The 19,928-nt window shown below is 37.2% G+C and overlaps 3 protein-coding genes across 4 annotated transcripts; 2 read left to right on the top strand and 1 right to left on the bottom strand.

Moving 5' to 3' along the window:
* Positions 1-109: 109 nt before the first annotated feature.
* On the bottom strand, positions 110-13,198 carry LOC127798973 (1-aminocyclopropane-1-carboxylate oxidase homolog 1-like). Of its 2 annotated transcripts, none has more exons than XM_052332632.1 (4): positions 12,942-13,198; positions 1,091-1,659; positions 668-989; positions 110-589 (listed from the first exon to the last, which is right to left on the bottom strand). In XM_052332632.1, the coding sequence occupies exons 2-4, from the start codon at positions 1,600-1,602 to the stop codon at positions 341-343; spliced, it is 1,083 nt and encodes a 360-aa protein (XP_052188592.1). In that variant the 5' UTR covers positions 1,603-1,659; positions 12,942-13,198; the 3' UTR covers positions 110-340. The 2 variants fall into 2 exon arrangements, with proteins under 2 accessions (XP_052188592.1, XP_052188591.1); XM_052332631.1 differs by lacking the exon at positions 12,942-13,198 and adding an exon at positions 1,996-2,560.
* LOC127798971 (uncharacterized) lies at positions 2,928-5,109 on the top strand. The gene has a single exon (XM_052332630.1). It carries the CDS (start codon positions 3,299-3,301, stop codon positions 4,943-4,945), a length of 1,647 nt encoding a protein of 548 aa, XP_052188590.1. The 5' UTR covers positions 2,928-3,298; the 3' UTR covers positions 4,946-5,109.
* On the top strand, positions 7,026-19,878 carry LOC127799143 (uncharacterized). The gene is made up of 14 exons (XM_052332893.1): positions 7,026-7,303; positions 7,966-8,028; positions 8,107-8,223; positions 8,321-8,552; positions 8,880-9,038; positions 9,125-9,276; positions 10,154-10,295; positions 11,332-11,550; positions 17,340-17,557; positions 17,704-17,766; positions 17,875-18,226; positions 18,787-18,945; positions 19,126-19,277; positions 19,375-19,878. Exons 1-14 carry the CDS (start codon positions 7,041-7,043, stop codon positions 19,526-19,528), a joined length of 2,445 nt encoding a protein of 814 aa, XP_052188853.1. The 5' UTR covers positions 7,026-7,040; the 3' UTR covers positions 19,529-19,878.
* Positions 19,879-19,928: the final 50 nt, after the last annotated feature.

The raw sequence follows: 19,928 nt of genomic DNA, 5'->3' as shown, positions 1-19,928 counted from the left end.
GGTTAAAATCCAAATTTGAGTTTGGGTGGTGATTTTGACAGGCCAACCAGATAGAGAGAAGGATGAAATCTTGACATAATCTCAAGTCAAAATTCACTAAACATATCCGGACAGAAGAAGGGGTCATGATGACATATGTTATTTGCAAGCAAACGAGACAAAGAAGATGAGAATAGTACGTTTGAAATACAAAGTCTGATCACACCAGAGACCATAATTATTTGGGCACAGAAAACTCAGATCACCAGAGAAAGGCCTTTATTTCCGAATTAACAACAGGCAGGGGAAAGCCTTCTCAGATTCAATGATGATTGACAGTTAAGTTCAAAGAAATGAAGACTCACAGCCTGAGATGTGCAAGGGAAGAGGTTCCAAGCTCTTTCTTAAAGAAGCGAGTCATGAAATCTTTGACAGTGGTTCCCTTGTAGATTGGGGGATTGTCTTCTGATAGCAGTTCTTTGATCGGCTCATAAACTCTTGTTCCATCACTTAAATGGGTTCTAAAGAAACACGCCACTGATGTTCTTGGACCTTCTCGTTTTGTCACTACTCTGTGGATGATACTCTTGAACTTGTCATTTGAGATAAGCTGCATCAACAAGACTCAATTTGGATATTTGTACAATTGCAAGAGCCAGAGAATAGGATGAATGAATCACAGACTTGCCTGCATTAGATCTCCAATGTTTATTACCAGGGCTCCATGCAAAGGGGGAACATCAACCCATTGATTGTGATGAAGGATTTGGAGAGCAGCAATCTTGTCTTGTAGTAGTATGGTGAGAAAGCCACTGTCACTATGTTTCTTAAGTCCCATAGTCAGCTCTGGTTCAGGACAAGGAGGATAGTAATGAGCCACCTGAAACATCCCATCACCACATCCCATTTCTTTTAGGCGATTAGGGCTAAGCCCCAGGGCTTCAGAGAGCAGCTCTAACAGAGTGTGCCCCAATTTCATCACATACCTTGCATACTCTAACATGATATCTCTGCAAGTTGAAAGGAAAAATCAATTTGCAATTCTCAAAGACATTGATTTCCGATGAACATAATGCGAAGGATTTTAAGATACATCAAAGTTGAATTCTACCTGCAAATCTCTGGCAGCTCTTCCGGTTGAGGCGGCTCCGGCGTGTAAAGACTGTACATAGTATCCCTCCAGCTCGCAGCCTTGGATGAATAGATGTCATGGTTGCTGTTGTAGAAGAATCTCTTCCCCATATCCTTGGAGTAGAACTTCTTCTTTACCTCCACATCTTGCTCGTGAAACCGGCGAACTCCAGCAATCATTTCGTCCAGAGCGCTCACCGGAATTCCGTGATTAATCACCTGGAAGAATCCCCAGTTCTCGCAAGCGTCTCTGATCTTAGAGACGATGTCGTCGCGCTCGGCTCTGCCATGGTCGATGGCTCCCATGTCTATCGTGGGAACGCTGGTGTCGGTGGGATCGCACGGTAAATCTTCAATGTCGCTCTTGTCGTAGACGAAAAAGCTGGGGACTCTTGCGATTCCGGCGTCGACGAGGCCCTTAACGCCGGCCAAAGAGTCGTCGAAAGCTTTCAGAGCAGCTCGCAGATCGTGGCCGTTGTCAGTGGCCTCCATGTTCTCCCACAGGTCGTGGACCGTCAAATGGCTCAATTCAATGCGATCCCGCCGACACTATATGTTAAAGTGTATGCATAAGTATTAAAATTTAGTGGTTGAGTGCCACCATGTGACGCATGTGATTTATGGTTAGTTTATAATCCGAAACTTCTATGTTTCATATACATTAAACAAGATCGTAAAATTGGTTCGGTCTCATGCTAAATTATATACTGCGAAAATAAACATGTACCCAAATTAATTGATGATGACGCTAGTCCTTTTTTTGTTAGAGAGTAAAAATAATCTGATTTAATTTCTCTCTCCAACCCTTAATTAACAATAACGATAATAATAAATTTTATTTCACGACTTCCTATCACTATATATAAGAAGAGAGAGAACCCTCACCGTCCTTATATAGCAATTGGACATTTTCTCTCATCAAAATAATCACCTTCCAATCGAGCCATTTAATTGGAAATAAATCCTACATAGTCTCGTACGGGTCCTTCATGTAGCACATTGAAAATTCTTCTTCACCTCCCTTAAGCTATCTCTAACTTGTCACCATTTCCCTCACCAAGCCAAATGTTCATGGAGATTTTGGGATTTATTGACTCCAACACTACTTGCCATTGCCAATTTTCTTCGCCATATTAATAGCGATCCGCCATCACCTCCTTAGATTTGGCGATCGATCTCATCGTTTTAACCTTCGCCTTCTCTCTCGACAATTGGCCGTCACAACAACCCACACCCCCACTTTGATCATTGCTGCAACTCTTGTCATCGCCAATTGCAATCGATTTGTTGCCAACTTTAGAGATGGAAGGTCCAGGTGGTCAGACACGACAAATCGAAAAAGGCCTGCGACTAAGAGTCAGCGACAGAAGAAGAATAAATGTGGCGATAGAAGATAAATAGATGCAACTATGGAAGACAAACAATTGGAGGCGGAGATTGCAGCAAAATTATTTTGAAAAAATTGTTAAGTAATTTTATTTAAAAATATTACTAAATTGATTTTAAAAATATATTACATAATATTAAAATTTAATACATTAATATTTATTATTAAATTAAAAATAAATATTAAAATTTTATAATAGTAAAAATTATAAGTAAAATAAAAAATAGAATTAAAATTTATTAATAAATAAATAAAATAACGAGTCAAAAGAATAAAATAAGGGATATGTGGTTGGAATAATTATAATTTGTAAAATAGAAAATAAAGAATAAATTATTTATAATATATAATAAAAAATAAAATAGGAAGCTAAGACAGCCTTAGGCATGGTTATTTTTCTGCGCCATGGATATAGGTCAACAGATGTGTGGTGTTAAGGCTTTTGGGAAGAGATATCTGCTATAGCATTCAAAAGCAAGCACGGATTGGAGTCTTCTCGAAACTCGGGGGATGGCCAATGATGTATAAATAAAACAATAATTTTGGTGATTGGTGAACAAAGTCAATTTCCATCGGCCAAGAATGGCACTGCATAACAGGCATCTGTTCTTGCTCTGGGTTCTTTCTTTGGACAAGAAAGATCGAGATCGAGATCGAGATCGAGAGAGAGAGAGAGATTATTGTTGATTTGGTGAAGAAAGGCATTGCAAAATGGGCATCTGTTCTGGGCTTTAAGTACTTTGAAAGGCCAAGAACTAAGAACTTGAAGAGAGAGAGAGAGAGAGAGAGAGAGAGAGAGAGATGGCCACCGTAAAGTCTCTGTGGCATGAGCATCCACTAGATCTCAGATCTGTACTAAGTGAAACCAAAGCTCGCTGCTTTGTTTGCTCGGAGTCCTTATCAGGCTACAACTACCGGTGCCCCACCTGCACCTTCTTCATCCACATCTCTTGCCTCAAGCTCCCCCTTCAATCTCTCCACCCCCTCCACCCCCACCACCCCCTCATCCTCCTCCGCCACCCACCTCCCGCCCACCACAGCGGTGCCACCCCACTCCACTGCACCGAATGCAAAACCCCTTGCCTTGGCTTCACCTACCACTGCACCGCCTGCCCCTTCAGCCTCCACCTCCACTGCGCTCTGCAGCAACGTCCTTTCAATCTTGACATCCACAACCACCCTCTCACCTTCTTTCCCTCGCCGTTTCAATGCGGGCTCGATCCATTCCGGTGCTCTGTTTGCGCTGATCCCGGCAACGGCTTCAGCTTAGCTTGCAGAGCCTGTGACTTCGTGGTTCACATAGAGTGCTCCAGGCTGCCGGTGAAAGTCATCAGTGGCCGGCACTGGCACCCCTTTTCCCTTGTCTCCGTCCGGTCTGTCGACGATGGATCGGGTGAATTCTACTGTGATATTGTTTGTGAACGGAGAGTGAACCCCAGGGGATGCGTTTACTACTGCGTTGAGTGCAATTACATGGCTCATCTGGGCTGTCTAGTCTCTGCCCCAAAGCCTCGTATCAAATTTTCTTACGAAGAGTTTGTTGCCCCTGCGGGTAACTGGAAGTATAAATCAGACAAGGGCATACTTCCGGACCCTCAAATGGGTGATTCTGATGATGATTATCTTGTTCAAATGAGACTGCGTTTTTCCCAGGTTGGATCAAAACCAGAGGGGAAGACACAGCTTGAACATTTCAGCCACCAGCATCCATTGGTTCTGAGTGATGATCATGAGAAAGCCAGACTAGTATGTAGAGGCTGTTGGGGAGAGATCAAGGGCCTAGCATATATTTGCACCCAATGCAACTTGTTCCTCCACCGCTGGTGTGCCGAATTGCCTCCAACAATTCGCCACCCGATCCATCGGGAACATGCTCTAACCCTTCTCAAAGAGCCACAACGATCCTATGATGCCTGCAAAGCCTGTGATAGGCCCTGCGACGGCTTCACCTTCAGTTGTAAGCAATGCGGCTTCGATCTCCATGCCATGTGTGCTTCCATACCAAGCATAATCAGAAATGGCATTCACCAGCACCCTCTGATCCTAAGCAGGAAGCTCCCCTATTCGGTTACATGTAATGCTTGTGGAAATACTGAGACCAGCTCTGGGACTTTCTTTGGATGTGAAATGTGCAATCTGGAGCTGGATTTTGCGTGTGCTTTGTTACCACATAAAATTAGGCATAGATGCCATGTCGATCCTCTCGCACTGACCCATGTTCCAGTTCCTGCTGAAGATGAATCGAATGAATTCTACTGTGATGCCTGCGAGGAGAGGAGGGATCCAACCCATTGGGTGTACCACTGTGCAGATTGTGATTACAGTGCTCATACGAGTTGTGTGGTGTCTGAACTTCTTGGAGGGCCTCCAACTCAGGGGCCTCTCCAGTTTAACCACCACGAGCACCTTCTTAGTCTCATTACAAATTCCCCTCTTAATCCTTGTTGAAATTGCCTGCAATCAATATCCAAAACTTGTTTGTTTCTTCCTCAGCTTGCTATCTTTTGTTCATTGTATCGTATGTATCGTATATCTCTACGGACATGTTTTTTTCTAGTGATTGTGTGGTTATTGATCCTGCTAATTAGAGTTATAGCTATATTACAATCTTAGATCATATTCATGAGCAACAACAACAACATATCAAAGCCTTTACCCCATTACCCCACCATGTAGGGTTGGCTACATGAATTCTAGCTCACCAATGTAAGTACCTACTTAGCTATGAAAAAAAAAACGAAAAAGAAAGTGGAGAATGAGTCATGATATCATGTTTGAGGGCAAATGTCTCTTCAGGTGGAATCTTTAATTACCCATGATGCTCAATTGATATGTCTGTATCATTCTATAAGCTCTGTATAGTCAGATGTATTAGTTGAAATGCTCGCGTCCGTCGAATAAGAGTAGTTGCATTTGTTGGCAAAGAGTATGAACAACAGGGCAAGAGAAGAATATTTCCCTTAGGTATTAGAAACCAAAAGATGAAGATATGAGTGAAGAATATATTCCATAAGCTTCTATTTGCATCCCCAACTTGTGACACACATGATTCCATGAATCCATTCGATTCCAAACGAGCATCAAGTTAAATATAGCAAAAATATAAGACCACAGGAAATAAACGGCAGATTAGAATAATTTTTTATTAGTGAAATGAAGATTACCAGAGTTGTATCTGTGGAGAAATTCAATTGCCATAAAAATAAAATCCGCTGTTGACAGTGGTCATGATAATAATGTTGGAAATTTGAGCAGAAAATAGTATACTTGCAGCAATTTATATGAACAGATCATAGGAAAAAATTATTCAAAAGCAGAGAACAGTAAACAGAAGCAAGTAATAGCTAGTGGAAGACAATGGTAACATATGTGGAAGTTTAAACGTAAGAGTTTTAAGACAAGTCTGGGAACAACGAGGCGCACTGCCACCATCTCACATCCATTCTTCCCACCCACATAAGTTTTTGCAGAAACTAATGAGCTCAACACAAATTCAATCCCACTCATAGGAAACTCGTTGCAGGTCTCGTAATGTGGCAAATGAGTAACAGGTTTTAAAGAAAACAAGGCATAAAGGAAAATTTGCAGAGCAAAGTCCCCTTACACTTCTATAATAGTATTATTAACCCTTTTACCTCCTAAACCTGAATTACCATGGCAAAGGACCATGTTGGGACCTAATAGGGGAGCAACTCAGGCTCATGTGGCTCAAACTGGAGTTACATGAGCTCACGGCACTACCACCCTGGTGGTGCTGTTTTCTTTTTTACACATTCAAATGGCTCATAAGAATACCGAAATGCCTAGTATAGGATTCCACTATTTATATTAATAATAATATCAACCATACACAAGCTAAAGAGTAAATTGAAAAGGAAGTGCACTATCATGTAACGAAGGTTCAAATTCTGCAAAGATTGGCATCAGGCAGCATCTAGAAGCTTTTTTATTTCAGCAAGAATCTGACTTTTTCTAGTGCTAACAGATTATGGAGCATGCAGGTTAAGCCATTAGGTCATGACTTATGCATTGCCTTCTTTTTCTGTTTTCATTCTTTCATATAATTTTTGTTTTTGTATGATGCTGACAATTTTGACTCAGTAAGAGTATTTTTTTTGTTTCCTAAAACTGAGTATTTTTAGACATTTATTTTGAAATAGTATTCTGAATGAGTTCTCAAACGCATTCTTAAATCTAGTTTGAAAAGCAGAAATTAATTTATCTCAAATATCATGTACATGACATGAATGCCTTGCTACAATATTCATAATGAATAGTTAACATTTTGATTCACATTCTATGCATAAAAAAAAAAGAAGGAAATACTTTACAAATATGACATTGCTTGAGCATGAAAATCAAATGAAAATACCTACTCATACCTGACACCTCTACATGATATGAATATATAATATTAAGTTGGGAAATAGCCAGGATATGAATATATTAGAATTTAATCAAGAACAGGATGCCAACAACATGCAAGCAGAATCAGAACCGGACTCTTTCATCATCTCTATATCTACGTTCTACACATCTATAGATGTATGTATCGGAAACTATTCAGTTTGCCAAAAGTGGAGAAAAGCAAGGGCTGATGGCAGTTGATGATACTGCTAAGTTTATTGGCACCTACAGGAGGTTTAAGCCACACCTCCTAATGTTTCTGGCTCAGATAGCCTACACTTTTTTGTATTTCATCACAGAGGCTTCCTTCAATCATGGGATGAATGCTTATGTTTACATAACTTACAGACATATAGTATCTGCCCTAGTGATGTTCCCTTTTGCCTTTTTTCTTGAAAGGTAAATGCTCAAAGTTAGACACGTCCCTCAACTCTGCTTGTCTCGTTAACATAGTGTCTCAAGCATTTGCCTTCACGCCATAGATATGTGGGTTTGGTAGCATATGATGCATGGAAAAGAATTTTCTCTAACCTGGGTTGCATGAGGTCCCTAATGGGAAAAGGTTTCCTCCAACTCAGGTTGCAGGAGGTTCCTGCAACTCGGGTATGTGTCAGTCTTTTGATGCATTCATGTATCCATAAATTAATTATTTTCTTAATTTTTTTAATAATTTCTCTTGGTTATTTTATAATATTTTTTCATGATAAATGTTGTGGGACATAACACGTGTTAATGTAAAATAATCACAAACACACACATAATAGATTCCTGTTGCTTGAGCAGCAGAAAGTATCCATCATGCATATACATTGTCAAAGGTTTGTTATCAAAAAATAGATTGTGATATATAAAAAAAAAAATATCATTAAAATGGTGCAAGAGTGGCATTTCTACAGTTATAAGCTATTACTGTAGATTCCTTACTCTCAACAAGTGGATATAAACACGTTCCACAGCTTGGCTTGTATTCCTGTGCATTATACTTGATGATTGAGTGACCAGCTCAACATATTTTCACTTACAGCTTGTAAATAGTACTGATTATTGTTTCTTCACTGCAGAAAGATAAGACCAAAGTTGACAGTAGCTCTGTTTTTCGAGATTTTTGTTCTTTCTCTTTTGGGGTAAGATCATGCACACTAGTGTAAACTTTCTAGAGGACATTGGCAAAATAACTGAAACACTCTTTTCAACTATTACAGGGTGAGTTTGACTCTAAACATGTATTTTACAAGCTTGGGATTCACCTCTCCCACATTTGTTGCATCCATGGTCAATACTATTGCTTCCTTGACGTTTATAATAGCAGTTGTTCTCAGGTTACCATCAAGCTAGATTTTTGAAACTTCAATTTCAATATATATATATATATAACCAAATAAATGATTTCTAGCTTAGACTAATACATTTTTGCAGGCTAGAGGCTCTTGATCTTCAAAACCCTCGAGGAATAGCCAAAGTTCTTGGTACCTTGGTTTCCCTGGCTGGAGTAACAATCATGACACTATACAAGGGACCAACTCTGAGGAATATATGGCATCCATTAATTCACCTTCAAGGAAAAACAACCATTAAGGAGGATTGGCTAAAGGGTTCCATTCTTACTGTAGCAAGCTGCATAACATGGTCCATATGGTACATTATGCAGGTTTGCAGCTCAAACTCCATCTTACTGTAGCAAGTAGGTTTCTTTATAATATTGCTAGAAAGTTTCAAAAAAGACTCAAAAGCTGCACTTAGAACAAAATATGATAAATCCATAGACGTAAAATAATATCGTGGCAATGTCATTTCTGTAATTATGAACCATTTGATGATTATTTTTCCCTTCTAGCAGTGTTAAAGAGAACCACACCAGACCAGCCAGAAGCAAAAAACAGGCTGGTTAACGGCTAAACCAGCTGGTTGAACCAGGAATATTATAAAGAAAATATATTGAAATCCCTGAAATGACAAGCATACTCGAATATTGCAGGCATTTACATTGAAGAGATATCCAGCACAACTATCACTAACTACATGGATGAGCTTTGTTGGAGCAATCCAATCAGCTGTTTTCACGGCGTTTGTAGAACGCAAAGCAGCCACATGGACAATTGGTTTCAACATTGACTTCTGGTCTACCATATATGGTGTAAGGATTCAGAATCGAAAAAAAAAAAAAAAATCTAGAATTTGCATTCGTTTTCATAATTTCCACTGTTGATCTTCTCGTGGTAGGGAATTGTTATCTCGGGCTTAGTGATCTTCATCCAGTTGTGGTGCACAGAAGAAAAGGGACCTGTTTTTGTGACAATGTTCAATCCCCTAAGCACAATATTAGTGGCAGTGCTAGCATACTTTGTTTTTGGTGAAAAGCTGTTTACAGGCAGGTAAACCGGTGGTAATACTACACATAGTTTTTTACATTGAACCTTTATATTGAATGAAGTGACTGTCTTCTATATACTCATCAAAAGGTTAAAAAAAAAATCATTATAGACTGAACTGTCACATTATTTTGATGATATCTTGTGTATAAAAAGTTTAAAGATGTCATATCTATTTGTGATTGTGATGAGTAGAGCTGATAGGACGAATCAATAGAATTCCGAACTTATCTGACCATAAGCCTTTGTGCCATTCAAATCACATTAGATGGAGAGAGCTTCCATTTAGTGATTAGTTCCCTAGTTCATACAAATCCAGTACGGCTATCACAAATAAGACATATTTAACGATGCTTGCTCTGGCCTATGTGCATCTGGCCTGATCACCATTTAAAGATCAGTTCCTGATCTTGTTAGAACAATTCTAGGTAAACATTTTGTTTTATATGTTCCAAGCTTAGTATAGCCTATTGAAAATAAGATAGAATAGATTCATTTAAGATAATTTAACATGTGAGAAGAAGAGTAATAGATGCATGTATGAGAAAAATGAAAGAAATTTGTGGCAAAAGAAGTAAAACAAAGACCAAAAGAATCTCGGTTGAAAACTCTTAGGCGTGACATGACATATAACATATGGTCATTGATAGAGAAGATTAGGGTCCTGGAATTTATGTACCTGACCCCATCCAGTGGAATGAAATAAAAGGCTTGGTGTTATTATGTTGTTTATCATCCATGATAGTGTGTTTATATACATTACAGCACGCATTATAGGCATATTATTGGAGCAAATAATCATGTAACTCGTCTTTCCATCCACACAACCAACACTATCTCCAATTTGAATTAAGATTCTAATTTCATTTCTGTTGATCAGTATATTAGGGAGCATTATCGTCATTATTGGTTTATACTTGCTGTTATGGGGTAAAGAACATGATCGAGTAGAAATCAAGCCAAAAGAGATATTGGAAGGACCAGCATTTCCTCTGGCTGCAAAGGATATGAGAGAAGAACCTTAATCATTTAAAGGAGTAGAGTGCCATGAAGTGCTCAATAAAACCAAAAGAACAAAGATCAGTTCATTCCTGATATTCAACGATTCAAAGTCTCAAACTAGCTCTGAGGTTCTTCCAGACAGTGGAGGAAGTAATATATATTTATGTTACAGTGAAATGATTGTCTTCAGGGATTTTGTCTTGATCAATAGAAAATCAAAATTGTGTGGATTTTGCTTTGATTTCACCTACAAAATCAAAAGATCATTACAGTGTGTGAGAAGTGTTAAATGCATGTAGGCCTATCCTCTCCATTATAGAAGTGGTTTCCACAAGGAAGGAATCTATGTATTTGGTGTGTCTTCTTTTGAAATCCTACCACTTTGCAACATAATGGAAGATTTTATCATGAAGGAAAATGATTTTCTTACAGAATTTTTGTACAAAAAAAACACCACTATATAATGTAAGACCAACTTTTTTTTTTTTTTTTAATAATCAGAAGTCACTGTATTACAGTGATCCTCTAGTCTCTTTTATGGGGTCATGTCCATTGGATATAACAGGGGGTAAATTGTTAACATAAGATGATAGTATACTCTCTGTTCAATTTCATTATTGAGGCTTCCTTCAATCATGGCATGAATCCTCATATATATGTCACTTACAGACATCTGGTTGCTGCCCTAGTGGTGTTTCCATTCACCTATTATCATGAAAGGTACGTACGTAGATTGGTCAGCTAGCCTAACATGCATGCGAGTTCTTCATTTGATATACGACCATTAATTCTTAGTGCAGAAAGGTAAGGCCAAAGTTGACAGTGGCTCTCCTGCTAGAGATTTTTGTTTTTTCTCTTCTGGGCTAAGATTATGTATATACATGGTACGTTAAATAAGCTTCTAAACAACATTAACTAATTAGGAAGATGACTAATTAAAACTATAATGTTTGGGTTTGCCTCTTAACATGTATCTTGCAAGCTTGAGAATCACCTCGCCCACATTCGTGACCTCCGTGCTCAACACCATGGCTTCCTTGACCCTTCTGATAACAGTGGTGCCAAGGTCACCAGAACTTTAGTTTCTTTGGCCGGAGTAATGACCATGACACGTTGACACTGTACAAAGGGTCTATTAACAAGAGTCCGTGGCGCCATCATCCTCCTTTCCGTCATCTTCATGGACTTAGAACAAACATCCAGGAGGACTGGCTGAAGGGCCCGGTTCTTGCTGTAGGAAGCTGCATAACATGGTCTGCATGGTACATCATGCAGGTTTAATTCAATTTATAGTCCAATCCAAACCCATCCATTACTGTATTCTATCTTCAGTTGGTTCACATAGATCTCTTCTAATTTACTGCTAGCAAGTTTATGGTTGGTTATATCCCCAAACATTAATTGCAGCCATTTACATTGAAGAGATATTCAATGCAACTCCCACTAGCTAGTATTTGCTCTGCTTGCTAAGGAAAGGAAAGGAGAGGCTTAATCATCTCTAGGAGGAGATTGCCACGCCATCAAGTTCTCTCAATTGGACCAGAATAATTTGGTTAGAAAAACCCATCAAATTGACACTGAAATTAATGTACAAAGAATTATGTATGAGCATCGTTTTCTCTCTGTTGCTAAACCTACCATCTATGATCATTTGGATCCAGGATATTGTTTTTTACTTAAAAGTATAAATTAAAGTTAAGCGTCAGGCTCTTGAAACTAAATTGTATATTTAAAACCTGTCCAATCTCACATTCATGGACCAATGCACAGAGCTGACTCCTCCATGAGCTAAAGAAGTCCTAGGCCAATGCACAGAGGTCCATACGATTGTGCAATAATATCAAAACAAAGACAGAAACAGAAATTATATGATGAATCTTTTCATTTCTAATGCAAGCCTGTGAAACAGAGAACACCAGGAATTGATTCTTGTTAGTTCATTTTTCAATTCCTGTCACCATAGACCAATTGTTGGGTTGCATTTGTTCACAAGAAAAGATCCAGAACAGCTTCAAGAGTGTCCCAATTTGGCGGCAAATCTATCTACTTCTCTAATGTTACTATTGCCTTTCCCCTGCCTTTATTGCCAGTTCCCTTATCCTGCTTGGATTTCTCTTGATCTCTCTCCCTTTCTACCCTCCATGGCTAGCCTTATGCAATGTCTTATCTCCTCTTAATTGATTTCTCATCCAACTCACCAGACTTTTAACTATTCCCTTTCTTTTCTTTTTTCACTTTTCTTATGACCAGTTCATCAGTGTAGCATCACTACTAAGCATCCTCTCAGTAATCTAGGAGGAAGATAAAGATGATATCTAACACTTTCTCGGTCACAGCATGGTTTCTTAATAAGAATAAAACACAACTTCTTGTCCTTTCTTCTACTTCAATAAAGCATAGGAGAGCAGGTTCAGTTTCATGATTAGGAATTATAGTCTCTCAATTTCAGTAATACTAGATTTTGTCATCCTATTATTGCTCCTCCCAACAAGAATCCAAGCAAAGCTTGTAACTAGAGCTAGAATAGCAACTATGCTTCCACAAATTGTCAACCAGCAGGGGCCACACTATCCTACACCAAAACCTCCACAACTTTCTGCAACAATATACTGATCTGGCATCCATAATCAGCAAGAAGAGACTAAGATAAATCGGTAGAGACATACCTCTCAATTCTGATTCTACGATAAGGCCCGATCACGTGGATGTTATTGTTAGAAGCACTCCACCGTGGGTGTTACACTGTTAGAACTTAGAAGCACTCAACCGTGGATGTCACTGTTAGAAGCACGCAAAGGCTGCCTGTTTGAGTTCACAAGAGTGATCTGCCGGAAGGAAGTTGTTGAAACGCATGGGAGTCAGAGCTTGACGATGATTACTAGGACCAAGCCCTGGCGCACACTCAGAGGGGGAAGAGCGGTGACGGTGACAGACGTTGGTTTAACATATTGTTGGGCTAAGATCGTGCCATAATCTGGTCCAGCCCAAAGCCACAATTTAATAGGCCAGTAATTGGGGATGTCGGTGAGCTTATAGGAAATGCTACTTACGATGTTGTTCTGGTCCAGCCCAAAGCCACAATTTAATTGGCAAGTAATTGGGGATGTCAGTGAGCTTATAGGAAACGCTACTTAGGATGTTTTGTTGATGGCGACAATTCCTATAGAAAATGCTACTTATGATATTCTCGCGATAATTCTTATCTTGTTCGATGTGAATAAAATGAAAGAGGGTGTCGAACGTACACCCACACCCTCCACCCCCGCAAAATGAGAGGTGGGAGTGGGCCCACGAGAGTGTGGAACCCACACACTAGGCTACTAGAACCAAGCCCTAGGCCAATGCTACTTGACCATATAATTTTAATATTTTGCTTGGGAGTCACATCATTGATATGTATCACATTAAAAAAAAATAAAAGTAATTTTGATTGGCGAAAATTATATTTTTTCTTTTAAATTTTATATGAAAAGTCTATCATTTTATGAAATTTAAATCTACTTAATTGAATATTTATTTTTTATAATTTATATCTATTAACTACTTAATTTGATTTAAAATAATACGTGAGTGACACACAATACGAGATGAAAAGAGAAAGAATAGAAAAAAAATTAATCGGACTAATCCTTCATTCTGTCTTCCCTTTCGCTTTCCATCTCTTGTCGATTCAAACAAAAGAATTGACTCTCCCATCGACTGTTAACGTCTCAACCAATCTCGACCTTTCTTTTTACTCTAATCGGTGGCTCGCAATTGCGACCGACCCACACTTCCCTTCCTCCAATCGACAACCTACAATCAACTCATCATTTCTCGTCCTTTTTGCTCTGATCGATGACTCACAATCTGTGTATTTAATAAGTGTGTACATGTATGTAATTTTCAGTCTACGTATATATATATTCAATTTTTTCAGTTAAATATTTGATCACTATTTACGTACATGTCTATTGCACGTTCAATGTTAACTAGATAATTAGATAATCAAGATGCGTAAATTGTAAATGTGAAGTATTCAATATGTTAGATTTGAAATTCAGGAAATAATAGGCTTTTTATATAAAGTTCAAAAGAAAAAAATATGTATTTAATCAGTCCTTATATAATTAGAGGATGAAATATTAAAAATTTGTGTTTAAATAATATTTTTATATAATAATATAGTATCCGACTCAAGTAGCCAAATCTCCTTATTAACATTGCGTGATTGAGTGAGAAAAGATGTTACGTTTAAGGTTGATTAATTAATGAGCTTAGACAAGTGGATGGATGAGATAATGAGAGTAAACTTGGATGGGAGCAACATATATCCGGACATTCCGGGTCAGTTAGAGCAAGTAGTTTGCTAAGAGATGATGTATTAAGAAGATGAATTGTTACTTTCAAACTCAAGATAGCTCCGAGAGGAAGAAGTTTATGGAGAGAAGCTCAAAACATCTTTTTAATAAAGTAGTAATCGAAAAATTATCACTTTTAAATACTACTCTCGTGAGACTTCTTTAGGGGATCTTTATATCAACTCATATTTAATATCTTTATTTAAAAATTTAAAAGAGATGATCGTAAAAGAATATAGATACTCTTCCATTTATCAATTTTAGCCTCTATAAATAAATGGGTGATTCCTCCAATCGAGATACAATCAAAACTCTAATAAAACTATATTTCTTTTACTCTTATATACTCTTTTATAAAAACTAATTTAAGTATTGGAGGGATTACGTGGAAGACACACCATGCCCCTAACTATCTTCTTTTTTACAGGTCTTTTAAAGATTAGAAGTTCAAGATGAACACTCTCCTATAATTATAAATTTATTATTGTATTTTGACAATATTTTTTTATTTTACTTTTATAACTAAAAGTTAGGGGTAAGGAAGAAAAACTAAACCCATGAAATCATCCCAAACCACTAGACTACCATTTCATAAAATTAGTGATCTATTATGATACAAGTTAAGAAACCACAAACCAACCAATTGTCTCAATAAATTAAAGTTTTTGTTGTTTAGATTTTCTATTTAATTATAAAGTTATAAATTTTAATTAATTTTTAAGCAAAGTAGAAAAATCAAATTATAAGATTATAAATGTACATGATTTTTTATTAATACTAATTATTATTGATAAATTTACATACTTTTAAAAATTAAATTGCCTTTGCATATTATCATATTTATTACATATGATTGAATGATTTTTAATTATTTTTTATCTCTTTTATGTTCATTGACAATTAATTGTCTTGCAACTTTATGTTTATCAATGACATACATACATATTAATTATTATTCTATTATATTTTTTTAAGTCGCTCAACGACTAAATCATAATTAAGGTGGTTAGAAATACATAATGATACTAAAAATGACCTAATATTTTGTCTTTTAAAAAATTGTAACATTTATTTTTCAAAAAATTTAAAATTAAGCTTTCTAACTCACAATATAAAGTTAAAAAATTATAAAACTAATTTTCTATTTTCAAAAAATTCAATTATTTTAAAAATTAAAATTAAAAAACAAAAAAAAAAAACTTATCAAAAGCTATATTTAAACTTTTTTTTTTTTTTTGGTCTAGTGATCATCTAAGAAGATCAGGCCACTGCATTTAGTGTGGTGTTACATTGACTCTCTCCACAATTTTCTCTCTCAACGATTCGACTAGGAATGGATTGACAAGTTCAGTAAACGAATTATTTTTGAATGATTTTGGCCAATGAAGCTATCCTCTCACTTGTAGAGATTTTAAATTTTGGCCGTGTTGTTATATTCCAAGGTCAAATAGAGCGACAAGTGATGAGTTTGTGCTTGCCAATCTTAAAGGGTTGAGTTAAGCCTAAATTCAACGAAATTCAATCGATTGGATTCGATTATAACACTATTAGTTGATACAAACTATGATGGTAGCCTTTAATTATTAGATAGTTTTTTATTTTTTATTTTTGATGTAACAAAAAAGGAAATCCAACAGAAATTATGAACCATGATTGATCACACCACTAAAGAAGAACCAAGTGGCCCGGCCTCAAGACCCAACATTTGATGCATGGACAAATGCACTTTTCAAAAGCAAATCCGGTCATAGGGCAACAAGATCTTCTTTTATTTTTGTCTTTGGGGACTCTTCCTTTCATGTCCCCATTGATATCAAATCATATACCAATTACAAACCCAAATTAAAAGAAAACACATACTACAAGTTTAATGTAATTCAACAATAATTAGTAACTTATCTTTTTTTTTTCTTCTGTATTTTATGTCGACCACAAGCAGGGAATTAAAGTGAACCAAACAAAACCTACAGCAACAAGCTTGAGTATTTAATCAATATGCGTACGTTGCGCATAAGTGGAGAATGAGTGTCCATGCACCCACTAAAATGATCCCTCAAATCATACGTGTAGATTAGTCATGAGTCGATTGGTGGTTACCCCACGCATCAATTTTTGTCCGCCACACCATTTGTGTGGCCGAATGTTATCTCTTAGCTTAAAACACTTTGCACTAAATATATATGTCGATGGAAGATGATTCAGAAATTTATCCACTTTAGTAACATGTTTTAAGATTTTTTTTTTTAATAAATTGATTATGGGCATCTTAAAATTATAAAAAAGTATTTTATTAGAGATTCTTTTAAAATGACATGTGATTAAGGTCATCTCAACTTTCAAAATTAATGAACACTACAGATTTCAAATCTAAGATCAAGATTTAATTTGTGGCATGTCAAATTCAAATAAAAAATTTGACCCCTAATGGTTCGATTTAGACCTAGACTTAGATTCAAACTCAAACTCAAATCATCATTTTTCATCAAAATAAGTTGTCATATATCTTCGTTTACATATCGGATAAATTACAAGTTCGAAATCAAGAAAAACTAGCCCACCCAAAAAAAAAACACACACACACACACACAACCCTCCATAAATTATTAATGCGGGATTTAGTCCCAAGAAAAATTCGGTGATTCATCATATACAGTATGAGCTTATACTCACAACACACACACACACACACACATATATATATATATATACACACTCTAAATTAAGGTGGAGAAAGCCACCAAGGAACTAATGGCTGAGCGTGTGGGAAATTACAGGAGGTTTAAGCCACACCTGCTAATGGTGGTGACCCAGATAGCTTACACTCTCCTGTACTTCATCACCGAGGCTTCCTTCAACCATGGAATGAATCCTTTTATTTACGTTACTTACAGACATCTGGTCGCTGCTATTGTGATGTTTCCTTTCGCATATTTTCTTGAAAGGTACGTAGATTGACCAAACTCTCTATTCACAAACATAATTATTTATCGCTAAGTTACAATTCTCATAGATAGATAGTACCCAATTGTTCATCATTTTATGACTTGCAAACAATTATAGACTACTGTTCATTCTTATTTTGGTGCAGAAAGATAAGGCCAAAGTTGACAATGGCTCTGTTGCTGGAGATCTTCGTTCTCTCTTTCCTGGGGTAAAGATCACCGATCTATCAAGCTTGTAATTAAACAGCATGCATCCATGATTAATATTGGGAGAAGACGACTAATTAATTAAAACTTATTGTTTTGGTTTATGACAGGGTGGGGTTGCCTCTTAACATGTATTTTGCAAGCTTGAGAATCACATCGCCTACATTCGTTGCCACCATGGTGAACACCATAGCTTCTCTGACCTTTGTAATAGCGGTGGTTCTCCGGCTAGAGGTTATTGATGTTGGAGGCCCACGAGGGATGGCCAAGGTCGCCGGAACCCTAGTTTCTATGGCCGGAGTCTTGACCATGACGCTGTACAAGGGGCCCATTATCACCAGTCTGTGGCGCTATCCCCCGGTCCGTCTTCATGGAAGTGGAAAAATCCAGGAGGACTGGTTGAGGGGCTCGGTTCTTCTTGTAGCTAGCTGCGTAGCGTGGTCTGCATGGTACATCATGCAGGTTAATTTATAGTCCCAACCAAATCTACTTTCCTAGAAAATATTCAATATGCTAACTTAATACAACGATTTTATATTAACAATCTAATAATATGCTACTAGAGATGTTAGTGGCCTTACACAAATTTAAAAGGGTAAATTACAATTCACCAGACATATATTAATCCAAAGGTATATCAACTTATCGATCCTTGATATTAATTAAATTTACTTTACAATGGGTATTCATGAAATTCTGTAAAATTACATGGTTTTTTTTTACCTTCTTAGCAATTTCTTTGATTAATTTTGACCGAGAGAGATCAATGAAATTTCCAAAAAGAATAGGGGATAATTAGTAAAATCTCAGGTGTATTAATGGTTGTAATTTACCCAGTCTAAAAATAAAACTAGAGGTTTTCTTCGTCAAATACCATATATTCATCTCATAAAAGAACTATAATACAGTTGAATTATAATACTATATATCACCATAACAACATAATGTTATATCAAAATAATAACATGATATGATAGTTATATTGCCAGTAAGTCTTTGGTTATATGCTCAAATGTTTGTAGGCGTTTACATTGAAGAGGTATCCCGCACAGCTCTCGCTAACCACGTGGATGTGTTTCGTTGGAGCAGTGCAATCAGCCATTTTCACAGTTTGTGTTGAACATAAACAAGCCGCTTGGACAATCGGCTTTGACATTGACTTATTATCTGTTGTATATGGTGTAAGTATTTACTCCTAATTAAATAAGTTAAAGTTATTACAAAGTAATTAACCCATCATAATAGTTTATGTATTTTGTCACCATCTCATTATTTCTGATAATAAAATCACTAATCTTGATTATTATGTGGAATTAATCAATTTTCTCAAATTAAGTCGACTGTTGATGTTGCAATGTCAGGGAGTTGTTGCGTCGGCCCTAGTGCTCTTCCTCCAGTTGTGGGTCACAGAAGAAAAGGGCCCAGTTTTTGTGACAATGTTTAATCCTCTTTGCACGGTACTAGTTGCAGTGCTAGCTTACTTTATCTTTGGTGAAAGGCTCTATTTGGGCAGGTAAACTGACAGCAAGCAATGCCTATACAAAATGGAATTCAGGTTCCATTAGTTTGATCTAATTAAGATTCTATGTTCATCTTCGTCTTGCGTTCAGCATTGTAGGCGGCGTTATTGTAATTGCTGGTCTGTACATGCTGCTGTGGGGCAAAGACCGTGACAAACAAGACATGAAGCCCGGAGAGCAATCCATCTCTGCTTCTGAAGAGCCCAATAAAGGCACCGCAAAGGATATGAAAGAAGAGCCTTGATGAGACCAGAATAATTTGGTTAGAAGAGCCCATCAAATTGACAGTGAAATGATCTATCTACAAAGAATTTTGTATTATGAGCATCATTTTGGTGAGGCTGCTATCTATGAATTATGATCATTTTTTGGGTCCAGGCTGGAAGCTGGTTTGAAGCAGAGAGGAGAGAGAATAAACCATCACCAAACCATAACTTGCAATTGCATCACCAACAAACAAACGATGGCATTATTGACGGGGAAGTTGGTGGCCTTATGATTACACAAATTGAAGGACCCCCACAGACTGACTCGCCTCCTCTTTGCCATTAATCACAGAGGCCCTGTCCCTCAACCATTTTCTGCTCTTCTTTATTCTTCTAGTTGGCCTTTCCCTCTCAACTCTCTAACAACAACATCCGAAA

The sequence above is a fragment of the Diospyros lotus genome, chromosome 4 (genome assembly GCF_014633365.1).
Source record: "Diospyros lotus cultivar Yz01 chromosome 4, ASM1463336v1, whole genome shotgun sequence".
NCBI classification, from domain to species: Eukaryota; Viridiplantae; Streptophyta; class Magnoliopsida; order Ericales; family Ebenaceae; genus Diospyros; species Diospyros lotus.
This window is presented reverse-complemented; position numbering and strand designations above follow the sequence as displayed.